General features: G+C 35.2%; 2 protein-coding genes and 1 non-coding gene across 5 annotated transcripts; 1 reads left to right on the top strand and 2 right to left on the bottom strand.

The window, feature by feature from the left end:
• The first annotated feature begins 5,910 nt into the window (after positions 1-5,910).
• On the top strand, positions 5,911-6,100 carry LOC125217282. The gene has a single exon (XR_007175696.1). It is a non-coding gene; the product is annotated as a U2 spliceosomal RNA (small nuclear RNA).
• A 699-nt stretch (positions 6,101-6,799) lies between these two features.
• LOC125209585 (transcription factor SRM1-like) lies at positions 6,800-10,217 on the bottom strand. 2 transcript variants are annotated; one of them, XM_048109179.1, is made up of 3 exons: positions 10,140-10,217; positions 8,678-9,293; positions 6,800-7,467 (listed from the first exon to the last, which is right to left on the bottom strand). In XM_048109179.1, the coding sequence occupies exons 2-3, from the start codon at positions 9,058-9,060 to the stop codon at positions 6,993-6,995; spliced, it is 858 nt and encodes a 285-aa protein (XP_047965136.1). In that variant the 5' UTR covers positions 9,061-9,293; positions 10,140-10,217; the 3' UTR covers positions 6,800-6,992. The 2 variants fall into 2 exon arrangements, with proteins under 2 accessions (XP_047965136.1, XP_047965135.1); XM_048109178.1 differs by lacking the exon at positions 10,140-10,217 and having other exon boundaries at positions 8,678-9,523.
• A 4,294-nt stretch (positions 10,218-14,511) lies between these two features.
• Positions 14,512-21,977, bottom strand: LOC125210767 (biotin carboxylase 2, chloroplastic). 2 transcript variants are annotated; one of them, XM_048110351.1, is made up of 17 exons: positions 21,831-21,977; positions 21,611-21,680; positions 21,003-21,328; positions 20,278-20,419; positions 19,191-19,289; positions 18,981-19,037; positions 17,891-17,962; positions 17,350-17,439; positions 17,081-17,140; positions 16,799-16,984; positions 16,617-16,709; positions 16,459-16,540; positions 16,094-16,200; positions 15,441-15,516; positions 15,245-15,291; positions 15,102-15,164; positions 14,512-14,786 (listed from the first exon to the last, which is right to left on the bottom strand). In XM_048110351.1, the coding sequence occupies exons 2-17, from the start codon at positions 21,659-21,661 to the stop codon at positions 14,733-14,735; spliced, it is 1,605 nt and encodes a 534-aa protein (XP_047966308.1). In that variant the 5' UTR covers positions 21,662-21,680; positions 21,831-21,977; the 3' UTR covers positions 14,512-14,732. The 2 variants fall into 2 exon arrangements, with proteins under 2 accessions (XP_047966308.1, XP_047966309.1); XM_048110352.1 differs by having other exon boundaries at positions 21,611-21,676; positions 21,831-21,940.
• Between the last annotated feature and the right edge of the window lie 5,138 nt (positions 21,978-27,115).

The raw sequence follows: 27,115 nt of genomic DNA, 5'->3' as shown, positions 1-27,115 counted from the left end.
AATGCCCCAAACAAATTTGGTTTCCACACAGATTTTGGCGTCAAATAGGTTTACCGAGGCTAATTATAATTTTCGAGGAGAGGGCGGTGATAATTACCAAGGGCTATGTACTATTAAATTGGAATGGATATTTGAAATTATTTGATAGAATATAATATAGATATGCAATGGATAGAATTGATATGTTTTACATATGATAGTGGAAGTACATGAATCATGTGATTAAAGAGGATCTAAGATGGTCTTATCCTGGATCTGAAATTATAGAGAGACCTTCGGGTCAAATACAGAGGGACCTATGAGTCCAATTACATATGGACCTTCGGGTCAAATACAGAAGGACCTATGAGTCCAATTACAGAGGAACCTTTGGGTCAAATACAGAGGGACCTATGAGTCCAATTTCGGAGAGACCTTCGGGTCATAGAGGAATCCCGAGCATCTCAGGCTTGATCGGTCACAGAATAATAAATTGAATAGAGAGACATATGCATATGGATATGTATATTAAATTGTTTATGATATTTGTTGCTTCTAGTTATATGCACTTGTTTAAAGAATATGTATGATATTTGCGTGGTGTGAAATTATAGGTGGAATTTATATATGTTGAGTTGTGGCTCATATAAGCTGCTAATATTTTTCAGAATCTGATATAAATGATGTTTTGGTTGGTGTGAGTTATACAAACTCCACGTATTGTCAGAATCGGTGCGGTCGTGTTTTGAATATGCAATTACTTTATTTAAAGTCGTAAACTTTTTAAATGCATACGCCAATAAGGTTAGGGTGTGACAACTGTGCTAAAAAAAATTCGCAAGGATAAAATAAAAGAAGTACAAAAAGAAAAACATGATAGAGAAAAGAGAGAAGGTCAAGAAAAGAAAAGTAATGATAAAGGAAACAAGTCGGATGAGGAAAATGATGATGATGATTTTGGACTAACAAAGACGCTAATAATAAAGGAAACAAGTCGGGGTAGGAAAATGATGATGATGATTTTGGACTAACAAAGAAGCTGCTAGTGAAGAGAAAGCCTCAAGTTTTCGTTGAGGCCATTAAGAATTGTTAGTACAAACCTGTCCCACATCGGACATTTGAGGGAAGTTGGCGCCGACATTCATGACAAGATTTTTAATGATATACAACGACAAGCAGTCAAGGACATGGGATTTGGACACATTCTGATTTACAATGTCAGCAGTATTCCCAGCATATTGGCCTACGGTTTACTGAGAAGTTTCAATCCGTACAGCTGCAGTATCAAGCTTGCAGATGGAAAGCCAATAAATTTGACTGAAGATGATGTCGAGCTAACGTATGGATTTTCAAGAGGTAAAAGAGTGTATCTAAGGGATGCAGAAGCATATCACACTAAGTTCATGAAAGAGATTTCAGAAAGTTTGCATGTGAAGGGACGGAAAGTTACTCATGAAAAAGTTGCAGAGATTATGTTGGCAGAATATCAAGCAGGAAATCTATTTAAGAAGTTGTTTATGGTTCTTCTAGAATCAGCTTTGATAGAAACTTCACCTTGCGGGGATATTAGATCCAAGATTGAGTATATGATTGACGACATAGACAATATCAAAAACATCAATTGGTGTCGGTATGTAATCTTTGTACTCAAACATACACATAGGAACTGATTGCGTCCCAAACGCGCAAAGCGCTCACCTTACAATGGGCCGCTTGTCTTCCTCATGGTATGTTTCCCATGTGGCATTTTAGAATACGTGATACATGGCATGTGTATTTAGTTAATATTGTTTAAGTAGTTAATTTGAATTGCATAATGTAGTTAACATGAATCTCATATGTATTTTACATGAATTGCATATGTATTTCACAGTATTTAGGGCTGGGTCGATACGGTATATTGTACTGAAAATTTTGTATCGTTATCGTATCGAAAATATCGATATGAAAGAATTTCATATCATTGCTGTATCAAAAGTTTTGAAATTTTGATATGGATAATATCTATACTGTTACCGTATCGAAATTTCGGTATATTGTACCGTACTTCGGTATACCGTTACGAACGGCATACCGAAATTAAATAGATATCTATTTATGATTTTAAGGTTTCCAATAAATATTTTTTGAATATATAAATAGATTAAATAGATATCTATTTATGATTTTAAATTTTAAATCTTAAAAACTTAAATTATATTATTATTATAATCAGTATAAACGATATGTACCGATAATTCAATACGTATTGATTTTCGATATATTTCGGTATACCGATAATATCGATATATATCGTACATTCGATTTAAAACGGTATACCGTGGTATAAGAAAATCCATATCGTTATCGTATCGAAAACTTACGTACCAAAAATTTTGGTATACCAAAAATTCGATATACCGTTTTTCGGTGTATTTACCCAGGCCTACCTGTATTAATAGTTAACATGATTTATATATGTATTTCACATTGTTTGAATTCATTGCAGCTGTGCTACGTGGACAGATTTGTCCATTGCGATCGCCCAGTTCCTCGTGACTTTCTGACAATGAAAGGTTGGATAAGTGAACTACTAGAAGTGAAAGAAATAACTGAGATTCAAGCTGGCAGATTTGCTTTGGGTCTCAGAACAGAAAGATATAAACGCCATATAGAGCAGCAGACAATTGTGGAAAGAATTCTTGATGTTGAAGAGAGTGGTTTGGGACTTTTCATAGTTGACTCTGTAAGTTGAAATTGTGAAGGATGTCATGAAATACATCAAACATATGAATGATGATGGAAACAAACTTGTTCAAACTCTTAAAGGAGCTTCTTCACAGATAAAAGAACTTGACTGCTTTAAAATGGTTTGTGATATAGCAAGGTGCGCAATTGGATGCAAACATGCATCACTTACTTCTTTGGAGAACAAAGTTGTGCTTGTGTCCTACGCCAGCTGCTTACAATGAATTGAATGATGTATATGAGTTGATACTGAAAACTGACAAGGATTATATGTACATGTAGTTAACATGGATTAAGTGGCATGCTCATTTTATGATCGTTTTATTAAGGAGGACATGGATGAACAACATACTGGATTGGAGATGGAAGGGGAAAGACATAAAGGAAAGGAGAATGTGGTAGAGGAAAACACATCTAACAAAGATATGGCTGGCCACAAGCCAAAACTGCTTCTCGTTCTTGATGTGAATGGGTTGCTTGTTGATATGAAAGAATTTAGGGCTTTAGCCGATGGTGCATTTTTTACCGTAAGGAGAAGACCGGATACATGGATCAGTTGTAATATGCCGTCTCTAATGTTGCTCGACTATGGACTGACATTTGTTTAATTTTCTATCAGTTTTTAATAGGTCGCGCTGTGATAGTTTTCTGAACTTTTGCTTGCAAAAGTTCAATGTGGGTGTTTGGACTTCAAAAGTCAAGTACTTTTAAACCTTTGCCTTTTAATGAATTTTCCATGAGTTTCTTGCAATACATACTAAAGTGTTATGTGAACTCATGGAACCTTTGTAACATTCTTCATTCAACTGAATTAATAATTAATAATTAAAGTAAACTTACGTCTGGATTTTCATAGAAGTTATCAAATTCATCCCTGCAATTTAAGGACCTCCCACTTCAAACATCAAGGAATGGCCTCTTTAGATATGAGCTCCGCACATTGTTATCCTAGTTGTGTAATGGTCTCATAAGACCACAATTGTAAGACCCAGATCAGACCATTGCAGCAATATTTATCCACATTTAAAGTCGGTCCAGCATATTCAACGTAAGACAATAACATCAGCATTGAGTGTGCCCCCAAGGATAGACATTCCATCAATCGTAGTCTTCGACTAGATGTCATGCCTAAGAATCGATTACGTAGTCGTCTCTGCACAAGACAGTCGAGTAACAGATAATCAACAATGCAATTTTTATGTAGCTCTCTGTGCAATCCAATTTCTAGGCAGAGAAGTCGGCACATAGCGTTACCAATCGTAACTTGTTTACGTTCTTACGATGGAAATGGGTATAGAACAGACTTGTAGAAGGAGGCTTTTTATATTTTTTGTCTTGGTATTGGAAATTGGATTTGCCAAACCGAAACCCTGTGATGAGGGAAAACTCCTTGGCTGATAACTTGATAAGTCGTCCACCTACCAGAAAGCAAAGTTTATTCGGTGGGATTGCATCCGTCTGAATCTGTCGTATAAGTAGATAGTGTAAGGTCATATTAGTCTTCCTTCCTTTCTCAATTTCCAGGAGCTGCCCTATAGCACTGTTCTTAACTTTATTCACCGCATCATCTCTGCCTACTTTTCTCAAAGTAAGTATTATGTCATTTGGACCATGGACCCATTGGGATGTTGTAATGTATGCATGGGAAGACCTCTCATTTCTCGATTTCTTCTATCTAATCGGATCCTACAAAAGAGTTCATATATTTCATATCCAACAATGACACTAAGTGATTAAAATCTCATTTCCAACAACCTAATATGGACTAATGACACAAGAAGGCACATTTCCATTCATGTTCTGTAATCCTTCTTCATTATTATTCGAAAGTTTCATTCCAAATTTATTGGGTAATCCATTGATGCATTTATTCAAATAGATTGTGTGAGTGAGTTATAAAACCAAGTACCTCTCGTGCTTGATTTAAACGAGTGACAGCCTTGACTCCTATAAGACTCTATACCCCATAACAGCATTTCACATAACTCTATACAAAAAATTACTGCATTTCACATAACTATATACCCCATAACAACTCACATAACTCTATACCCCATAGGCCCATAACAACATTCCACATAACAATATACCCCATGACAACATTTCAAATAACTATAATTATTGAAGTTCAACTTTCAAGAGAGCTCAAATCCATTTACAAAAAGATTTCTTGAATCGTAAAAGATTAAAAGTAGTTGCAAAAGAAATACGGGCAGGTCGGGAATATGAAATGGCTCTTTCGCTACCACTTCCGTCATTTCCTCATTCCTCATTTCCCCTGCCGCTAATTCCATTTTCGTGAATTGCTCGAGGTTCAAAATTTCATTTCGTAGTTCAACATACCAACGCTAGCTTGCTTTCGAGTTTCTTTGTCGGAGTTTAAAACATTGAGTTATATTTAAAATTGAATTTTTTCTTTGAAAGATTACAAATTTAATCCAATCAAAAGCCTAAAATTAATGTATTTTTTTAAAATAAAATTGATTGAAAATCTGAATTTAGTCGTAACCGCAAACATTGTCTTATTTTTAATTGAATAAAGGCCAAATATTGGTCCTGAACATGTCCATTTTACTATTTTGGTCCTAGACATTATCTTTTGAATTTTTGGATCCCAAACATTTCAACTCGGATCACAATCGGTCCAAAGTTAACTTTTCCGTCAAATTTTAACGGTCAATATTTTTAATTCCAATTTTAACCAAATTAAGCTGTTAAATATGATTACTAACTTCCTAATTATATCCTTAATTATTTTAATAATTATATCCTTAATTATTTTAATAAGTTAACATTACGACTGACCGCAAACTTTTTTCAAAAAAAATATTCCGTTGAATTATAGTTCCCCGATGATTTTTTATCCATTATTGTGTAGTTATTGTGTGCTTTCTCAATTGAATTGCCTTTGAGCTTTAATCGAAAAACACAAATATGATACATCAATCATGATCTTTTTCTCCATTCTCTTGAATCAAGCTTTATAAGATTGATAATGAATAATGTAATTACAACAAATAATCAAACTCTCTTTAAAGGAAATGCGTGGAATAAAGCTCTTAATTTTGCATGCCTCTCACTGTATTTCTTTCATGTAAGCAGACATATGTTAGTTTGTTTGGATAATTGTCCCACATTAAAACCTCCGAGCTAGGCGTGGAGTGACATATGTAATAAATAGACAATCTCCAAGTGTGGAAAAGCATACCTTTCCTTTTAGCTAAGATCAAATGTAGTATCTGTTCTTTTCAGTTTAATATCTGATATGTGAGTCATTGACTCACATGATATTAAATTTATTTTTTGAGGGGGAGAGCCCCCACGGTAGCTTGCTGCCTGGGCTTTCGAGTGTCGCCTTGGCGTTGCACTACTGCCATGGCTTGGCGCACCCCACCCAAATCTTAGTTTATATTTTGTCCATTTTTCCTTTTGATGTCTCAATTTTATTTTTAATTGTTGGAAATAGTGTAGCCTTTACACGGGCAACTCTTGCTATTACAAAAGAACCAAAAACTAGAGGTAAATAAAACAAAAGAAATACAATAAAAGAACAAGATGCAAACTATTGTCTTCTTCAAGTCGAGTCGAGGTAACCCTCTCTCCGCAAGACGAGATACGCCCCGGCTAGTGCTCACGGATTGGCGCAACGTCCCCAAAGATGAAACAACTTTCCTCCTACCGAGTAGAAGCACCTCAAACTCGTAGGCTCCGGCGAACTTGAATTGGAGGCGAGAACCGAGCAATGTAGTGCTCCTAAGATGCGAACTAGAATGCTTGAGCTTAGAGAGAAGAGAGAATGATTGTTGGTGTGTTCTCATCTCTCAAAACCACACCTATTTATAGGATAGGGGAGCCTACATGAAAGGTCTTGGTATTAAGGCACTCCATAAACATTTTGGAGGTTACACCATATGAAAGGCCAAAGGCCTAGCCTTTAGGAATTTCCCACATGATACATGTTTCCTACATTAATATCTATCTATCAAGGCCCAAGGGATATCTTTAAACTGCCAGAAGGAATCAATGTGCAAGATAGACATTTTCTAGTTCTATATGGACAACCAATACTTAAACATCGACAATGTTGAAAAGATTAGTGGCTAATAAAACTGTTCTATTTCTAAAGTTACAGATAATAGTTTACATTTTACAAGTCCAACCATAACAACTTTGAAGACTTGAGACATAATTTGCCTATACAGGTTGGGTTCAGTTTATAGTTTATTTCTAATTTATAACAATAAAAATGAAATAAAAATGCATCTGCCACAATTCTCAGCCAGGAATTACCTATGACGCTGCACCGGGTAAGACACGGGAGCCATATTCAAAGGGGCACCAGGAACCACGGAGCCATGAACTGGATATGCCAGATGCGGAGGTGGTGGAAGATTAACTGGCGTGCCGACTGCTGAAACAATAGGCCCTCCGATTGGTTGTCCCATAGTTGGCGACCCATACATGCCAACTCCTGTGGCAGCAACAGGAGATTGAGGGAGGGATTTGATAGGTTTTCCAGATGAACCTCCACCATTAGTTTGACCGGTGATCGGAGCTTGAGGCTCTGAAACATTTCCGCAGCTGACACTGGTAATGTCATGGATGCTTGATCGCCTCCTATCTTTGTTCATGGAGTTCAAACGAATAAAATACTTCTGAGCGTGGCTGGCTACTTGTGTAGGAGTCCTCGTCACAACAAAATTCCGAGAAATGCTTCTCCAATCACCTTTACCGTATTTGTCCAGTCCCAGGAGAAACAACCTGTTTTTTGAGCACACGAGTTAGTGAAACTATCAACAAGCTTGACTTCACATTCTGTCAAGAGCCATAACATCTGCAATATGGAGAATAACCTAACATGGGTAACCTCAAGTCCCCTACATGTATCTTAATCACCCAAAACTTTTCCAAATATGCCACCATTCAGACTTCACATCTGCTATAGAAGATGATGAATACCATCAAGATTCAAGTACAAATAAAGGATATGCATATATAAATATCCCGGATATTTTTTTAGTAGAGTTCTATAAAGAAGTTGCATATCTTAAGTGTCTACCTAATACCATTTCAGGTTTGTGCGAGAGTTTTAAAAGAGTGAAATCACGACCCACAATTGCTATAGACGCTGACTTAAAGTACAAAACATAAATATAACAATAAGTTGATTTCTAAATCAAAATAAGGCATTGGTTTAATGTTTCTGCACCTTGCACAGGTCTGCAGCCACAAAATTTCCAGAAAGAAAATACCTTTGCAGCTAAAATACTCCTTTGAGATATTGACTGGGGGTACGGGGTACCTATTAACATTGGGTTGTAGTATTTCTTAAATCCCAAAATATAACTACGTATGAAACTGAGAAAATGTATCGATAGTCGATACTAGAATGTATAGCTAACTATGTTCAATCACATTTGCCTTATCCAAAACTGGAGATAACTAACCAATGTATGCTAGCTCTTCAGTTGTGTTTAAAAGGTATAGACAAAGTCCAAAATGGCACCAAGGTTACCACCACCCATAGTGGTGGATACAAGTTGTACATCTAGTACGAGTGTACGAGCATATCTGTGCAGGCACACATTAAGACAAAAACCTCAACTTTACTCAGTAAAGATGCCAAATATTAAAGGAAAAGACATACTAGAAACAGCATCTAAGGTGTGCAAGATTTCCTTATAGATGTAACATTTTAAGTTAACCACTTCTCAACCAAGTACACATTAGGCAGATACGATTTTAGGCACTTAAATGCTAGACATTAAACAGGAACATATAGCATTCTTTATTCCAGAACAGTATCAAACGAGCAACTCCAAGAAAAGAATCAAGTTGGAAACTTGGAATATATCTGGTAAGATGAAATATTTAATTACATACTTTGTTATGATAAAGCTGGCCCACCTAGTCTAAATTAGTTTATTCAATATGATATTAGAACATGGCAATCAAGTGCAGAGTAATTTACCTGTGTTCGTCCTCTGTCCAAGCAATACCCTTACGACGCTCCTGGTCCATCTTAGAAGATTTGGATCCCCGATTTGTGTCACTGTTTGAATTTCCAGAATAGCCGCCCTTCTTAGTAGTTGCTTCATCACCAGCATGACCAGCCGAACCATCTGAAGAAGAATTGTAACATGGAACTTCTACAAAGCCAGCCTCGATTTCGTTTACATCATCAACTAGAAGTTCGTAATGGTACATAACCTCTTCCACAGATTTCCCAGCCACTTCTGCTGCAATTTTCTCCCATCTATCCGGACACTCCTCACCATAAGAAGCTATTGCCTTCTCAAATTGTAGATCCTGCTCCCTACTCCACACGGAGCTACTTGATTCCTCAGCCGGCATCTAGTCTAAATCGATTCCAAAACCGCTAACTACAACAATTCCCGGAAAATGAATCCCACTCAGTAGTACTTCAGATGCATTGCTCAGAATCCAAATATTTCAGATCTCAATTATATTGTTAGAAATACAACAAGAGAGAGGCCCGCCTTAAACAACAACCACAACGGATGCCGCCAAGAACCACACGAAATCGAATACACCAGTGAATTGCCTCAGGAGCCTCTAGTGAAGTACTGACCATATTAATGAAGAAGTTTGGTTAGACCATGAGAAATATCTCCCAGAGCCATCAATATATATAAACAAAACATAGTTTTCGAGGAAAATGCACCGGTGAAACGGGAATGCAAAGAAAAAAGATGGGCAGAAATAATTGGTTATGGGAAATCAGTAAGATAGTAATTAGGGCAGTGTAAGAATGTGAAGAGTGAAAGGGACCACCATGGTATCAAACAAAGAAGAAAGCCCCAGAAGTCCAACATGGATAATAACACTAATCAAATTGATACATCTCAATCATCCCCAAAAAACTTTCACCAATAGACAAAAGGCACTCATTTTGCTACTAACAGTTTTTCACAGTAGAGGCCCACAGCTAAACAGAATTACACCAAGAATTCATTTTTACAGCCACTTTTTGTTCTCTTCTATCAAGTTACCATTGGGTCAAATTCTCAAACACGTGCTCTGCAAAGCAAAAAGGTACAATTCCTATGCAACTGTAGGAGTTTTTAGAAGGGATAAAGGTGAACCCCATTTTAGCATACACAAACAATTGTCTCTAACCATTGAGGAAACCAGTAAGCAAGAACTTATACCCCTAATTCCTAAACACCATGCACATGTTGAAAATTTCCTCATGTAGTAACTCCCAAATCATGGAATTTATTCCCACCAATAAACCCTTTAATCACTAAGAAAGTGACATAAGCAAGATTGAAACTTTTCCACCTACTTTTTACTCATTAAAATTAGACTTTACACAGAATTTTAATCAGAGATCAAACTTTCTACACATGTGGTGTAGATGAACCAAATATTTGGAGTTTTCTATGCATTGCAGAGACTGGAAATCTAACCTGCAGAGCCTGCAAAGAATTTTCTTCAGCCTCTTCTCTCTCTCTCTCTCCAAAAACAGGATTAATATTGTTTTAAACTTTTAATCATTGGCCGCTAGCTTATTAATACTAATATACTCTAAATACCAATCATTAATTATGTAACTCTGCTTAGACACTGCTTGATTAAAAAATGACAACTCTGCTTGATTATGGTAATCCGATTAAATAGACAAAAAAAAAATCCAACAATTTTCAAGTTTTTTGCGCTCTTGTCAAATCTTTTTAACAATGTCAATTTAGGCATACTGATTATTATTTGAGTTAATATAAGATGGTACGAAATCATTTATGTTCACTTCTCTCTAGTCCGTCACCAAACAACTAAACACGGATGTTATACTCTCTTTTTTTTTTCATTTACAAAATGAAATAAAAATTTACTCACAACAAATGCGACTTCTCTATAAGATTTTATAGTAAAATCAAGTCTCGTGGGGCATTTATTTTAAACGATTTATAATTACATTTTTATACCTGCTTTAAAAAAAACATTAATTTGCAATAATTGAAACTTTCCTTAATATTAAATAAACTTTTAACGAAAATTAGTAGTACAATCTTAAAGTCTTATTTTCCGTTAAAAAGTGTTACCACTACTACTTTCTTTTAAGAAAAGACTTATTTATGAAAAAAATAAAATCTCAATTGTAAATAAAAGAAAAAGAAAAAAGAAAAAAGGGTGGGATTCGCCCACAACGACATGAACAGCGGTGCTAGATGTAGACATAATTTTGGTCATACAAACCCAATAAATAAAGATCCAACCGCAAACAATGCCAATTTATTAACAATCACATTATTCACCCAAATTCATCTCCTCCAACAACACCACTTTCTCCCTCAAATTTAGTTAATTAGGAACTAGATCGCTATTTCGCCTTGTTGCGTGTTCGACATCTAATTACTAGGTGTCTCGTCGCTTGGCTCGTCCGGGAGAGGCGTCTCGCGAGAGAGCTCGCCACGCGCCTTGGTGACATGGCGTGCTCCCGTTCGTGCGTGACGCTCACTCACTGGCCCCGCGAGTGGACGTTGTTTATATGAGTTGAAAATGTTTTTTTTGTTTAAAAAAAAATTCAGGAAAATACGAAAAAAAAAATATATTGTAATTTTCAATTTTGTGTTTTTCAATATTGTAATAAAAATCGAAAATTAAAAAATAAAAATAAAAAATAAAAATACTCCATAGGATTTCAATTATGTATTTTTCGAATGTTGTAATTTTCGTGGTTTTTAATGATTTAATGAATTATTAGTATTAATTTAATATTTTAATAAAATATTGATTGAATTTGTTGGATATAAAAAAAATGAAATTAAATGAATAGTTAAGGGATGAGATGGTTAAGACTTAAGAGATGGAGGGATGCAGGTGTTGTCTCTTAGATAAGAGATGTGGTGAAAAGTACGATGGGGCCCATGAATAGTGAAGAGATGAGACGGTTAAGAGACGGATAAGAGACAGGAATGCAGATGGCCTTACTCCCTTCGTCCACCGTTAGAAGTCCCGTTGACTTTCCTACACTCGTTTTATGAAAAGTGATGATAAATAGTTTGATGAATAATAATGTTGTGACGAAATAGAGTAATTGTGTAATCGAAACAAACAAAAACGTAAAGAGACACAATTTTACGTGGTTCATCAACGTTGTGTTGGCTACATTTACGGGCAGGAAAGGAGATTGTATTCAGATTGTTTTTCAGATTACAAAGTTGTGCGTCCTACTTCTATATAAATCGGCACACAAATGACAGGTTATGCCCAATATAACAATTAAGGTATAAAACAGAAACATAGTATATCGCCGGACCCCGTTTGGCTAGTGACAAATAATACGAATTCAAGACATACTAACAAATAAAATAATATAGAGAAAGACTCTTTAGTTCAAACTACGTAGGGGTGAGCATTCGGGTTTCAGTTCGGTTTTTTGCCAAAACCGAACCAAACCCGAAAAACCAAACCGAAACCCGAAAAACCGAATTTAGTTCAAAATCCAAACCGAACCGAACTGAAAAATCGAAAAATCGAAAACCGAACTTCAAAAACCGAACAAAGCCGGAAAAACCAAAATTTTCAAAAAACCCCAAAAAAAAGAATATAAATATAATTTATTTTATATATAATTTATTTTGTTTTATATATACTAATAGAATATAAATATATAGGGGCATGTTAGGGTGTCACCACCCCTTAAAGGGATGTAATCAATTGCTAACTAATTATCAATCCCAAATTGAGACCAATTTTCAACCATTAGATTAGAAGATCTTGTAGTTAATATAATGCCAAGTGTAATATATTTTAAATTTAAATAATTATTAATTAAATTAAAAGGGTATTAATGTCAAATCCTATATGTAGTAATTATAACTAACTACTTTCTCTCTCCTCAAAATCATCTCAAATCTTTAAATTTACGTAACTCTCTCTTAGCAATTTAAATTATTTTTTCGCAAAAAATATATCAAATTAAAGATAATTTAATAAGGATTCCAACGAGATCTCAATTGCATATGTTCCGACGATGTTCGGGTGATGAAATTTGATAAATTATATTTCAATTTTCGTACATGTTGATAAAGCAGCTATTTTCAACAAATGCAACAAAAAATCTCAATATATTGTAGGCAAAATCTCAATATTATGCATGTCCAATCTCAATAAAAATGTGTTGATATTTTCTTATCCTTGTGTTGATATTCTAATGTCATATTGTTGATATTTGTAATACACAATGTTGATATAAAAAAACACTAACGAAAATTATCATATGATAACATAATGACGATATTACCCTTTTGTTGATATTTTGTCTACTATTTATTGAGATTTTGTGAGCTTTAATCTCATCCACTCATTTTAAAATCCAAGGATGAGGATTTAGTCTTGATTTTGGATTAGGGTGCTATAAGCATTAGAATAGGACCCCAGACCTATATATATATAATATAAAATTAATAGAATATATATAATACATATTAAAAGAATATAATATATATATATATGATATAATATATTAAATTAATAGAATAAATATATAAATAATATTATATTTAAAATATAATTCGGTTTTTCGGTTATTTTTTTCGCCCGAACTGAATCGAACCGAAAAATCGAAATTTTGTATTTTTAAAACCGAACCGAACAACCGAAAAACTGAAAAAGTCGAACCGAATTTCAAAATTTCGATTTGGTTCAGTTCGGATATTCGATTTTCGATTTTTTTCTCACCCCTAATACTAAGCCAATCATCCATTCTACGAACTTACAAGTAATTGTAGGGCACAAGAAGTCCTTCATGATTGAATGGGTCAAAATGTAAGATCCCACAAAAAAAAATTTCGAAGTTCAACTCTATCTATTTTATATGATAACTAATCATATTTTATGTCATAGATAACTTCTTTTGTCCCTACACACGCATTCTTGTGACCGTAAAATGTCTAGGAAATAAATTTTTTAATAATCACAAAAATCATAAGCTAACCTTTTTCTTTCTGGAGAAGTATTTTTAGTAATCATCCAATGATAGGACAGAATAGGAGATAAGTGTAATATTACAAATTGATATACTATACATATACTTCGATTTGGATAGAGAAACTATTTTTTTATAAGTGGCAGGCAATGATTGTTAATAATTCGAAGCGTAATTATTATAATTATTCTTTAATTGTGTAGTGTCACTATAGTTGCCCATTCCACATTGCATAGAACTGTGTAGCCGTCATATGTATAAGACTTCTTTATTGATTTTCTTCAATTATTTTTCACATGACTAGTCATCTATGGATAATATATTTAAAAAGGTACAGATCTTTGAGAGTTGGGAAAAGGGCTCGATCTTTATGTATTTTCAAAAATAGCATCATATCAAAAGTTTTGGTAGGACATGAATAAGGCTTTGTAGTCTCTATATTTAATGATGGCACTTATTATCTATTAATAAATTATACTACTCTCTCCATCCCATTGAAGATGACCCATTTTCCTTTCTGGTTTATCCCAATCAAGATGACTCATTACTTATAATGAAAATACTTTTATCTCTACTTTATCCCCTCTTTCTTACTTTACTCTCTTCTCTTAACACACAAAATATAACTGCATAAAATCTCGTGCCGTCCAAGAAATAGGTCATCTTCCTTGGGACGGAGGGAGTGCATATTTAGGATTGGTTTGAGTCATTGAAGATCATATGAATAATTACACTGCATTCCTAAACTATGGGGGATTTTATATCACCTCATTTAGGATAAATATTTTTTCTTAACATTTATACCATTATTTTTCTCAAAAATAACTCAATCTAAAGGTAATTACAAAAAATTGGTGGAAATCACACATTTATTTCACTCATTTATGAAGTAAAAAACTGAAAATCATTTTTTACCCGAAACCAAGAATAGTTCTCATCTACGTTACAACTAAAGCTCATTTAACAAGTGAAAAATGTGGAAAAACAAGTACCAGTATTTAATAATGTGCAGCTATCAAATAAACAAGTGAAGCCAAAAGCTTGCTTCCATTGATCGCGACACGAGACTAGCTTAAGCGGAAGCTCTAGCCAGCTCTTTTGTTTCCGTTGGTTCCGTTGGCTGAGGCTGCAATCACAAACACAAGAAATCAACGACACCCCATGATGCTCTCTTGAATATATAAGAGTGAGGGCAATGACATCGTACAACATTGTGCTATATCGAGTCATTAGCTACACCTACACTGCTAACTGGTTTCATTGTGTGATTTCATCTTTAACATGATGGTCCAAATCAGATTAAACAAAGAAAATGGGAAAGTTGGAACTTTTTTTCGATCTAGTTATGACTCGTAATGGAATGTTTCTCATAAAAAATTCATGACTTCTCAAAAGAAGCAAGAAGAGAACTTATGGAAACTATCATGGATAAGTGTCTCACCTCAGCGAGCTCCTCCTCGTGTTTTGGAATAAAAGCTGTATCCACTTTTCCATTTTTGAAATCCTATACCATAAACACATGAAGCAGTTTAAATTCATGAAGGCCTCTCAGAAAACAATTATCATAAATTTTCCAAAGTCTACCTCAATTTCCAGGATAAGTTTGTGGTATTCAATTGTTGTTGGGACCCCTGGAGACACTCAAAAATGTTACGACACAAACATGGATGGGAAAGAGATGCATGTTTTGATCCAATATGGTGTGCCACTTTTGAAGGCTAGTTTCAAAACAAGAATAGCAGACAATAAACAAAATCTTAAGTAAAATCCAATGCTTTACCTGTAATGGTGGTATCATTAAGGGCCCTCTTCATACGTTGGATTGCCTTTTCTCTTGTCGGAGCCCAAACAATAAGCTAAAATCACAATATTGGAATATAGTTTAGTGCTGCCCAAAGCTGATTTCTCAATATAATAGTAAAGAAAACTAGGATACAAGAAATATGTAAAATGTAGCATGCTGATGCATAAACTCGTGTGCTGAAATCGAACAACAAATCTACAATCCGTTTAATGATGTTATGTCGCCTATAAATAATATTGACAAGAGAGATGCAAATTTTACTATGCACATAAAATTGGAACATATATTGGCATAAATCTACTTCAGCAAGAAATTCAACTATCATGTGTATGCTTATAGGTTTATTATACCTTATTTTGATTGGATAATGATTAATTCACCATTTTGATCTTGTAATAAGAAAACAAATGTGAAATATATGTGTGCCTGTGGTTCTGTGGAAACCATATTTCATCTAGAGTGTTGAAAAGCTTAAAATAATTGCACTTGTAATAGATTCAATGTCAAATTGTCAATGAAGACACTGTCATGTTATGTTCACTCAATTATTTCAACAGGTCTCTTAGCATCTTCCTCACCTAAATGAGGTTCTATCAAATTGAATAGCTTAAACCAAAAAAACAGCAAACCTTTCCAAGCAGGGAATCGTAGCTGGGTGGAACAACATAATCTGAATAAACATGGCTATCCATGCGCACGAATGGGCCTCCAGCTGGAAGGTATGCTGTAATTCTCCCTGTTCAGTTAAACACGAAAGGCATTTGAGTGTAAGATACAACCACTTCCCGAATTGATATTGTTTAGCACAAAAGACCATTTATCACTTGGTATTTGAATTGAAAGTGTGGAACATTTCTCAATTCTCCGACCCTCTGTTGCAACAAGTTTCAGGTCTTCAAAGTAATTGAATCACATGCATATCATGAAAACTAAGAAAAAGCTTTGAAGAAAGCAGTTCATAAATCAAGTACTCATGGATAATAATCGAACATACCTGGTCCAGGTCTGAAATTTTTGAAAGCATCTTCTGCATTAATACGGCATTCAATTGAATGTCCTTTGAGCACAATATCGTCCTATAGGAATACAATGTCCGTATCAATTAGTGATTGAAGGTTGGTAGCAAGGGTCTTGAACGCTTTGTTTATATACCTGTGTGTAACGGAGTTTCTCGCCTCTAGCCACTCGGATCTGTTCCTCAATCAGGTCAACTGAGGATATCATCTCAGTAACTGGATGCTCGACCTACAAAACATCCAAATAAGTACATTCATTCATATATATCAAGGATTAACACTGCTGTTGAATAGAGTGCCCAAGTCCCATCTTTTCACCTGGATCCTGGTGTTCATCTCCATGAAGTAAAAGGACCCTCTTTCATCCAAAAGGAACTCAACTGTACCAACACCAATGTAACCAATTGACGCTGCTGCTGCAACTGCTGCATCCCCCATGGCTTTCCGCAACTCAGGTGTTAATGCAGGAGAAGGTGCTTCTTCTAGCAACTTTTGGTTTCTTCTCTGCAGACAAGAAACTTCAACATCACTACCTTTCACCAATGCTACATCTGGAAACATGATTTCGCAGATTGAAAACTAGTGAATTGCAATGTCTACCTGGATGCTACAGTCACGCTCCCCAAAGTGCACAACATTACCAAATTTGTCAGCCAAAACCTGTAGATGGCATTTAAGTATAAACATCATCCGATTGCAATAATTTTGTCTACATTGTTATTTAACGCAACATAAGTCATCAGTTCATCAGATTCATAAGTACCTTGACACAATGATATCCATGTGGAAACAAGTTCAAACTCCAAATACATAAATCCTAATTTGTCTATTCAACAGTAGCTTCATTACAAGCACAAGTTTGTTGTTACCTGAAATTCAATATGTCTTGGATTCTGGATATACTTCTCCAGGTAAACACCATCATTACCAAATGCAGCTGCAGCTTCACTCTTAGCTTGCTGTGTCCCAGAAGAAAGAAGATAAATTACTACTATTTTACACATTTCACAATGAAATTCAATGGCGCCAGTATGAAATAATTCAATTAAACAACGGGTGTTATCAGCACGAACAGATGACAGATTGTAATGAAGAGTGTATGCATATACTAGAAAGCATAAGAATTCAGGCACAGTTTAGATGCATAAATTTTCACTATAACCATGTGACTCTATCTCATTGCAGAAAACTGCAAACGCGCTAAAATAGAACAGCGGATAAAGTTATATACACAACAATGGCATGTTAAATAATTTAGCTTTATCATGAGTATAATAAAAAGAACAGCAACCACCAGCAAGTATTATAAAATAGTCTAGGATCAAATAGAACTCATGAAGAAATATGAAGAACATAGCTTGCCCTAAGATTATGTAAATCACCTGAAAGTTCTAGGGAAAAGTTAATTACCTGCAACAACTTCACAAACTCATCAGGTTCTTTAGCAAGTCGCATTCCTCGTCCTCCTCCACCAGCTGTTGCCTTCAATATGAATCAGATGTCATCAATCACATCCGTGAAATTTACAATACCAACATTGTGCATCATGATTCATGCATGTATTGGAAACTTGTCTCAACGCAATTGCATGTCAGAATGACATTGCCAGATGGTGGAAGGATACATAGAACTTATTTGAATAATTCATATAGACTACACAGGCACCAAATGGTACACTTACTTGATGATGGATTAAATGTTGGCACAGAGGACTAGGAGGTCACTCTGGGAGACATGTTTTAAATTCAAGTATATTTACTCTGAAATCTATCTAGAAAATAAAGATTTAGAAAAGAGGTTGATGGTTAAAAGTACCCACTTTGATAATAGAAAGACAAAATAAGCCCATGAAAAAGAAACAAAACATCATGACTGATATCGGCTTTTTGTAAACATACGCACGCTTAATCTTAATCAGTTTTCTAAATGCTACTATTGTGACAGAATATTAACTAGCCTCCAATTGAATACTAAAAGTCCTAACTACTTCATATAGAGATAAACATATTTCATTTTCCCTTGACTAATACTAGCATTGTAAAAAAACAGCCACATTTACCCAACAAGAGTCCATTTTGAGTACTAGTCAGGTCTCACTGTATAATATCTCAACATTTTATCTCAAGTATGCATCTATGTAGGATGACAAGACTAACTTGCTCTTAGCGTATTGCTAAAGAGGTACAGTAAAAGGCTTCATTTGAAACAGACAAATAATATGTATCCAAGAAGATAATACATAATCTTGCTAACAAATTGCATAGCTCTTGAGAAGTGATATGAAATCATTTACGGTTAGGTAGCAAACAACTGAACCACTGAATAGCGCAATATGTCATCTTAAACTCACACAAAGCCAACTCATTCTATAAGAATAATACCTAAAGCAAATCTATGTTTTTCCTCGGTAAAGTAAAAGACAATTTCAGAAACGCGTATTTTGTAATCTCAGTGGTTGGGGCACATAATTCTTGAAATAGAACATACTATACAAACATACCTTAATCATGACAGGGTAACCAATCTTATCTGCAAGTTTGATTGCTTCTTCAGTAGTCTGCAATGACATAAACCATTTTCGTTAAACGGAGAAGACAGAAGAGCCTATTCGTGCGACTGCGCTAACATCACGCACGGACACAATTATTATTATTAGAATGTACAAGAAAAATGTTATCTGTGAAGCAGTAATCCTGACATAGGGTAATACCTGTAGCAATCCATCACTTCCAGGGACAGTTGGTACTCCAGCATTTTTCATTGTTTCTCTAGCAGTTGACTTGTCACCCATGACCCTAATGCTATCAGGCTGCAATGAAATAAAAATTTGAATCCATAATCTATCTGTATCCAGGTAATAATAAGGAGGATACTGAGAAACACAAATTTATAAATAGCCATTTGATATATCAAAATCAGTAGTACTAAATTTATTGAATAGAAGTTTAATTCATGTAGGCATATATGGAGATTGTGAACATCCATGTTAAACATCAATACTCAACCCAAAGTCTCTAGAAGTTTGGCTTCATGTCATAACCGAACTTAGATGAAGGCAATATGATGCTGAAGTTGAACATGATTCAAACATATCTTACTCTGTGCTCACATCCTCATAACTAATCTCTACAACTACAACAAACAGAAAGCAGTACCACAGGATTGAAGAATAAAAAATCTCAGACATCTTAGTGACACATAAAGCTCCATTAAAAAGGTCATCTATCTACTGTTCCCTGCCCTAGATGTATATATATGAAGTGTCAAGCCTAATCACATAAGCCAGACAGAACAATATTATTTGATGCCAGACAACTCCCAGCACACAGGTAAAGACATGAGACTTTTATGATCTAACACATCAAGAGAGACTTTTACAGGAAAAGTAAATTTAAGTGAGAAAACAAAACCTTTTCCAAAGAAATAGAAAACAAGGACAAGTACAAGTCAGGCTTCAATAGAATCTACCATCTAATTCAATCATTGATATTGCCAAAAGTCAAGAGTCACTTATCTATGGGAATTGTCCGAGCTTCATTCAAGTGTCATTATCAAGTATAGACCATCTCAGTAAGATAACAATGACCGAACCCAAAGCGAGACCAACTAAGCTTGTCAAAGGATTGAAAAAATTCAAATTCAACATTCACATTATTGGCCTATAACTAAAATCTGTGTGAACAATGCACCCATTCCTCAGGAATGACTGGGTTTGCTAGTAAACTAGATATTCCAAAAGTTAAGGATGCACTGCATTAGCTTGAGTTGTCGTAAGCACTTGAATTTGGATAACTTACATTTGGTCCTATAAAGTTGATTCCATGCTCTCTGCACATCTCAACGAAAACAGCATTCTCGGAAAGGAAACCATATCCAGGGTGCAGCATGGTACATCCACGGCTGATGGCAGCAGATAGGACATTTGGAATCACCAGGTAACTGTAAGAAAACCCAAAACCAAGAAGGATATAGTCACAATGAAATAGGAAACATACTAAATACTGCACAACTTCAAGTATCGATTTTTAAATTAAACAGTAGTAAATCAAGTACAAAGGGGCCTATGTCCCCACGGAATAATCCCAAAACCTCATTCAAATTAGCTCAAGAACCAAGGGAAACGAAACTATTATTCCAGAGAACTACGTAGGAACACAATAAAAACAAAACTACTACATCACTGTTCTACCCGCACCTCAAGACCACCAGAGGAAACACTTGGAATCTTAAACAATGTCTACTTTTTTACCAATTTTCCCACAAAATCTCTTAGGTATCTAAACAGTTAACCAAGTAAGAGAGTCTGTGTTTATAAAATGTTGTGATTGTAAAAATATTGGGATCTAAACAAAGAGCTCACTGCCATTAGTTACTAGTACTCCCAATTTGATTCTAAAAGATTTGGTCCTTTGAGAGACTATCCAAGTTATCCAAGATAAAAGCTAATCATTTTTTAATATGCATGATTTTACTGACTGGGAGAGAACAAAAATTTAATGGATGAAAGAAAAATTATGCTTACGATTGACTGCTTGGTGCTTCTCCAATGCAAACGGCTTCATCAGCTAGTTTTACATGAAGAGCATCCTTATCTATTGTTGAGTAAACCGCAACACAAGGGATCCCCATCTCATGGGCAGTCCGGATCACGCGAACTGCAATCTCTCCTCTGTTGGCGATCAAAATTTTGTCATCGCGGCACGTAACAGTAAGAGCTCCCCCTTGTTTCCCAGATTTATGGCGAACTTGTGAAGCCTGAATCCTCTGCTTAGGGAAGTGAATCCTACTTCCCGACATAAAGCTACATTGCGAGCTCCTAATTCCTGCTGTCCTCCCCACGAATAAACCCTTTTGCATCATAGAACATAAATTTAGACTTTTAGTTCGAATGCCAATGTGATTGACAGCCAGATATTTGAATAAATGAATAAGGCTATAGTGCAGGAAAGACATCCTAACATTGCTAGTTGCAATCAGTAGTTACATGCATCACTCGTAAATTTCAAAGAGTCAAAAATAAGATACTATTAACCTCAGCATACAAATGAAGACAACATACCAGAAAGGTGCAAGTAAAAGGAAATCGACAAAATAATTAACAAATAAAAGGAAAAACTGACAAGTACTTACAGGAGGTGAGCAAACGGAGTTACTGCAAAAATTCATGGTGGCAGAGTCCATTTTCGATCAAGAAACCTGACTGAAGTAACAGAGCAGCATTAGAAACATTAACCCATTGCCGGAAGTTCATCATAAAAACGGAAAAATAGTAATGCAGGGACAATAATCAGCAGCATTTGAACAAAGACATTAATATCGCAAGCACTAGATCTTATAACAGAAAGAGTACCTCAGTAATGCGCCCCCAAAATGCAATCTTGATCGGAGTTTAGCCTTGTTATATCCAGGGGAGAGGCAGAGAGAGTGGGTGGGGAAGATTTGACAAAGGGATGTCGATGAATACGAGGAAAATTGAAAGCTCCGTAATAAAGGTTCTACTTTTATGCATTATTCAATAAAGACATCCACGAGACCGAGCCCTGTTCGCGTCCAATATGAGTAGGGATGTTAATCGGGCTGGCCCATCGGGTTTTGGGCCGTCCTACTTGGGTTGCGAGTCAATCGGGTACGGGTTAGTCGGGTTGTGATTCCTTTCGAGTTATAAAAGTTCAACTCTAACCCTAAAAGCTCGGGTTTAGGGCTAGCTCAGCGAGTTAATCGGGTTACTACCGATAAAATTAACATGCGATCAATCCAATAAATAATAATTAACTATATTCATAAAATTTAAAATATTTAATTATTATAAATTTGAGATATATGCTCAAACTCAATCATAAACATGACCAAATACTAATATTTGAGATATTTTATGAAATTTTAATACATGTTTTAGAAATTTAAATATTTTTTTTAGTGAATTTGAAGTTTTTAATTTATTTATCAATTATTATATTAATAAAAATTCAATATATAATTTATATATTTAATATAAAATTGAAAGTTATTTTTTTAGTTATCTATATTATAAAATTAATCAATTAAGTGTCGAATTAGGAGTAAAAAAAATAGAATAATAGAAATTTTATCGAGTTTCCGGGCCAGCCCATCGAACTTTCGGTCTGGCCCTAACGGTTTGCGGGTTAATCGGTTTTTTATCTTATCGGGCTAGAAATTTTCAGCCATAACCTATAAATTTGGAGGGCTATTCGGGCTAGCCCACGGGTTGCGGACTACACTGACATCCCTAAATATGAGATAGAAAGACGCGGACATGGGTGAGGTAGGGTAATTGGCCTCTCGCCCGTCATCAACGCAATGTGTAATGTTCGTACGTGGGGGTGCGAGTGGGCATTAGGGTTGGGCTGATATGGTATACCATTCTTAAATTGTCGTATCGTATATAATATCGAAAATTTGGTATACTAATATTACTACTACATTACAAATGTATTTAATATATATCTATAAATATATTCGGTATTCATACTATAGAGAATTGATATGCTAAGGAAAAATTTGTGAGGGACAATGAGCACCTCTCCAAATCAGCATACTTTTTTATATTTTTTTAATACAAAATTCTCTCCCCTCTCGTAAAATCCTTTGTATTCTAAGATTCATACTATCTTTATTATATATATTCTTACCATGTTTATATTGATAGTTACCAATTCAATATTTTCTGCTTTCTGCGCCGCGCTCTTTTGCTAAAAGTTTTGAGAATAAATCATTTGATCATTTCTCTCAAATCTTCCACGTTCGCCTCAAGAATTAGTTATTCAGGTTCGCGTTACCTCCGGTTTTGATATTCACATAGACGAGTAAAGGTTTGAATTTTCACTAGACTTTGTTGATTTCTTTTTGTCGAACTTAAATCAATTGATTACATACTTGCTTGTAGCACATATTTTTCAATTTGTTCCATATGTGACATAAGCAATACTGATTTCACAAGCAACAATTTTTACTGGATGTTTAGTTTCTTTTATTTAAATTACTAAGGCTCTATCTCTTGTTTTAATATCTTTCAGTAAGCTTATGGAAGAAGATGCCCATGTAAGACCTTTAATCTTTTCTTCTTCTTTATTAATTTTATTACTTTATGTTTTATAGAATGTTATTACCTCACTACATGTTGAGAAACTTAGTTGCACAATTTATTTTTGACCAAAGAATGACGAAAGAGATATCAACTCTCTGTGAAAATATGAACAATGAAGGGGATATCAACTCTCTGAGTGAAAATATGAACGATGATCTATATACCCCCCAAGTTGCAAATGATCGAAAGCCGAAGATTGGAATGAGATTTGCAACAGTTGATGATGCGTTTGCATTCTACAATCGTATGCACGAGAAGCTGGTTTTAGCGCAAGATCAATTAGTACCAAAAAGAACAAGAAAACAAATGAACTCGTTTGGAAACAATTTGTGTGTTTCAAAGCTGGTCAAACTGATGAGAATCGTTCTAAAAATATAGCATTGAGTGGTGCCACGATAAATTCAAGAGCTCGTGGTGAAGTTAGAACTGATTGTAAGGCAAGAATTTCGATTGTTAAGCAACAAACTGGACCGGATTGGAGTGTTAGCGTCTTTGTAGAAGGTCATAATCATGGACTCTCTACTCCCTCAAAGGTGCACTTGCTTCAATCACACCGTAATGTTTCTATCGCGAAGAGAGTATTGACCCAACAACTTTCAGAAGCTAATATACCTATATGTCAGCAAATGCAACTGTTAGAAATTGAGCATGGTGGACCCGAAAGTGTAGGTTGCACAGAGAGAGATATTAGGAATTTTGAGAAAGAATTAAGAGATGAAAAAAAGGGGATTGATGCTGAAACTTTGATAGAATTCTTTACAGTTGAGAAAGAGAAGAACAAAGCATTTTTCTTTGACTATGAGACAGATTCAGAAAATAGGTCAGCCGATGTTTTTGGGCGGATTCTAAATCAAGGGCAGCTTATAGTGTATTTGGCGATGTTGTTGTGTTTGATTCCACTTATAACACCAATAAGTATGCAATGATTTTTACACCTTTCGTTGGGGTTAATCATCATCATAAAACTATAGTTTTTGGTTGTGGATTTCTAAGTGACGAGAAAATCGAATCATATATCTGGTTGCTTAACAAGTTTATTGAAGCTATGCCGACAGGTGCGCAGCATTGACAAAAGCACTTGCTCGAGTTTTGCCGAAAACTGTGCATCGGTATTGCTTATGGCACATACTGAATAAATTTCCTGAAAAGATTTCTCCGATAACTTTTCGGGATCACTATCAGAGTATAAAAGTGTTATAACAAATTCTACATCTCCGGAGGAATTCGAGCATGGTTGGAAGGATGTAATTAGATGTGCTAACTTGGAGCAAAATAGTTGGATATTGTTGATGTATGCACTGCGGCATAAGTGGGTTCCGACATACTTTAGTCATGTATTCTTTGCTAGGATGTTAAGTAGTCAGAGATCCGAGAGTTCACATTCGTTTTTCAAGAAGTATATCTCCAATAAGAACAATTTGATGGATTTTATCATACATTTCAATAGAGCATTGAGACACCAAAAACATAATGAGTTAGTTGCATACCATATTGACATGAATGAGCATCCCAAAATCACAATAGGTTGGCCGATGGAAGCTCAAATGGTTAAAGTTTATACGAAAAAGAAGTGGACGGAGTTTTAAGAAGAAATCAGTCAAAGCCATAGTTACATTGTGCAATATGCCTCTACACGAGATGATATTATGATTTGCAATGTCATGAGTTTCCAAAGTTCTTCGTCCTCGAAACCAAGGCTACTCACGCATGATAGACTAAGAGATTGTATATCTTGTAATTGTGGAAAATTTGAGTTTGATGGTATTCCGTCCAGACACATGCTAGTTTTCTTCCGCATCAGCCAAATATTTGAATTACCCGACAAGTATATACTCAAGCGATGGACACGAGATGCAAAGATGGATGTTGTGTATTCAATAGATGATAGGAACGCCAATGATGATCCAACAAAATTTCTGATGTCGCGGCGCTCCAAGTTATCTTATAAGGCTTCAATATTGATTGACGATGCGTCGTTGACGGATGAGAGGACAAAGTTTTTAGATGAACAACTTGATTATTACATGGTAAAATCAAAGAGATGAGCATTAGTCCAACGACTAAGTACAATACTCAGAAAAGAAAAAGCTTAGATAAAACAATAAATATTGGTGATCCTTCTCAAATTAGAACAAAGAAATGCGGTAAGAGAATGCTATCTTCAAAAGAGAAGACAATTGTGAAGCCTAGGGCCTGCCACGGATGTCGCCTTCATGGGGCATCACACGACAAACGTAATTGCCCAAATTTGCATGACTGGTATGTGTATACTTGTAGAATTTTATCATTTATATTGTATTGTTATTTAAATTTCACTTTATTATTTTCACTCTCATATTTAAATTTCAGATCGGTTGCAGATTGAAAATGACTAATTTGCAAAAAGGATTGATGTCCACATATATTGGAAATGAACAACAAGTAGGAGAAAACTGGATCTTTGATGCAAGTTGAATGAGAAGACTTGGCTTTACGGTAGAATGGTCTCACTCTCATTCCAAAAGGAGGATGATGTAGTTGTGACCTTGGAGTTGATTGTTTTTCTGGTTTTGTTAATCTGATTACTAGAGTCATGACTCAATATAATGTTCGGTGTTTCTTTAAGATAATATTATCAATATTTGACATCTCTTATTGTTGGTATATATTTGCTAGACATTTTTTTAGATAAACTGAAGATTCTGATAAAGAAATTATATATGTTGGTTATTGTCTTTTGCTTCACACGACATTTTGCTTTTAATTATACTAAAATCTTCCAGTAATTGGTGGCATTAACATCAAGAACAATGGATTCTAATATGTGTTATGATTGGTATACTGAAAAGCATATTTCGAGCATGTTGCACGGATAGAATTACTTGTATACAATAAATTCTACAATCCACTTTTAACCCAAGGCGAGAAGAAGTAATTTTATCGCATTGGTGTTTGCTTGTGCATTTATAAGATGTTTTTCAAACATTTAAATGTATAAGAAGCAAATAAGTCTAATTCTTCTACATAGTAGACTGGTCGTGAACGACGTTCACAGAAGGTGACGCAGTCGGATCTTTGTAGAAGAGAAATAGAATTTCACAACCTAGATAGGCTTTGGCTACCTATCGTGAAAGGTTGCAGTGTCGATCCGCTTGTTTCCTTACCCTAGGAAATAAAACGACACTGGTGTGGTATAGCACTGAAGGATCTAACAGTTGAGATAAGTCTTTCTTGCTATTTACCGAAAGACGAGGTCTCGGTGATTGTTATTTCTTAATCATTGTTGATATAACATTGAGCATACGATATTGATTATGCACTACTTTGATTTATCAAATGGTGCGGATTTTTCGCAATCCAAGAATCCTGATATCTTGGGTAGTGGTGATCAATGTCTAGAGGTGCTAGTATTGTTGTTGCAATGAATCGTGTGCTGGGTGAGTCCAGTTTGATAATATCCTCAAGAGGTGTTCGAAAAAGGTTTTATTATTCAGAAACCCGACCGGTTGGAATTTATTCCAGAATAATAAATAAAGATTTTGAACTAGACA

Source organism: Salvia hispanica, chromosome 3, assembly GCF_023119035.1.
Source record: "Salvia hispanica cultivar TCC Black 2014 chromosome 3, UniMelb_Shisp_WGS_1.0, whole genome shotgun sequence".
In the NCBI taxonomy this organism is placed as follows: domain Eukaryota; kingdom Viridiplantae; phylum Streptophyta; class Magnoliopsida; order Lamiales; family Lamiaceae; genus Salvia; species Salvia hispanica.
The sequence above is the reverse complement of the archived record's forward strand: the minus strand, read 5'-3'. Positions and strand labels throughout refer to the sequence as shown.

Excerpts from the sequence above, each read along its gene's own strand:
- LOC125209585 (XM_048109179.1), bottom strand. The coding sequence starts at position 9,060 with ATGCCGGCTGAGGAATCAAGTAGCTCCGTGTGGAGTAGGGAGCAGGAT. Across the intron at positions 7,468-8,677 it reads TGGACAGAGGACGAACACAG|GTTGTTTCTCCTGGGACTGG; the intron begins GTAAATTACTCT and ends CTCAAAAAACAG.
- LOC125210767 (XM_048110351.1), bottom strand. The coding sequence starts at position 21,661 with ATGGACTCTGCCACCATGAATTTTTGCAGTAACTCCGTTTGCTCACCT. Across the intron at positions 16,541-16,616 it reads AGAAACTCCGTTACACACAG|GACGATATTGTGCTCAAAGG; the intron begins GTATATAAACAA and ends GTATTCCTATAG. Across the intron at positions 15,517-16,093 it reads ACGATTCCCTGCTTGGAAAG|CTTATTGTTTGGGCTCCGAC; the intron begins GTTTGCTGTTTT and ends TTGTGATTTTAG.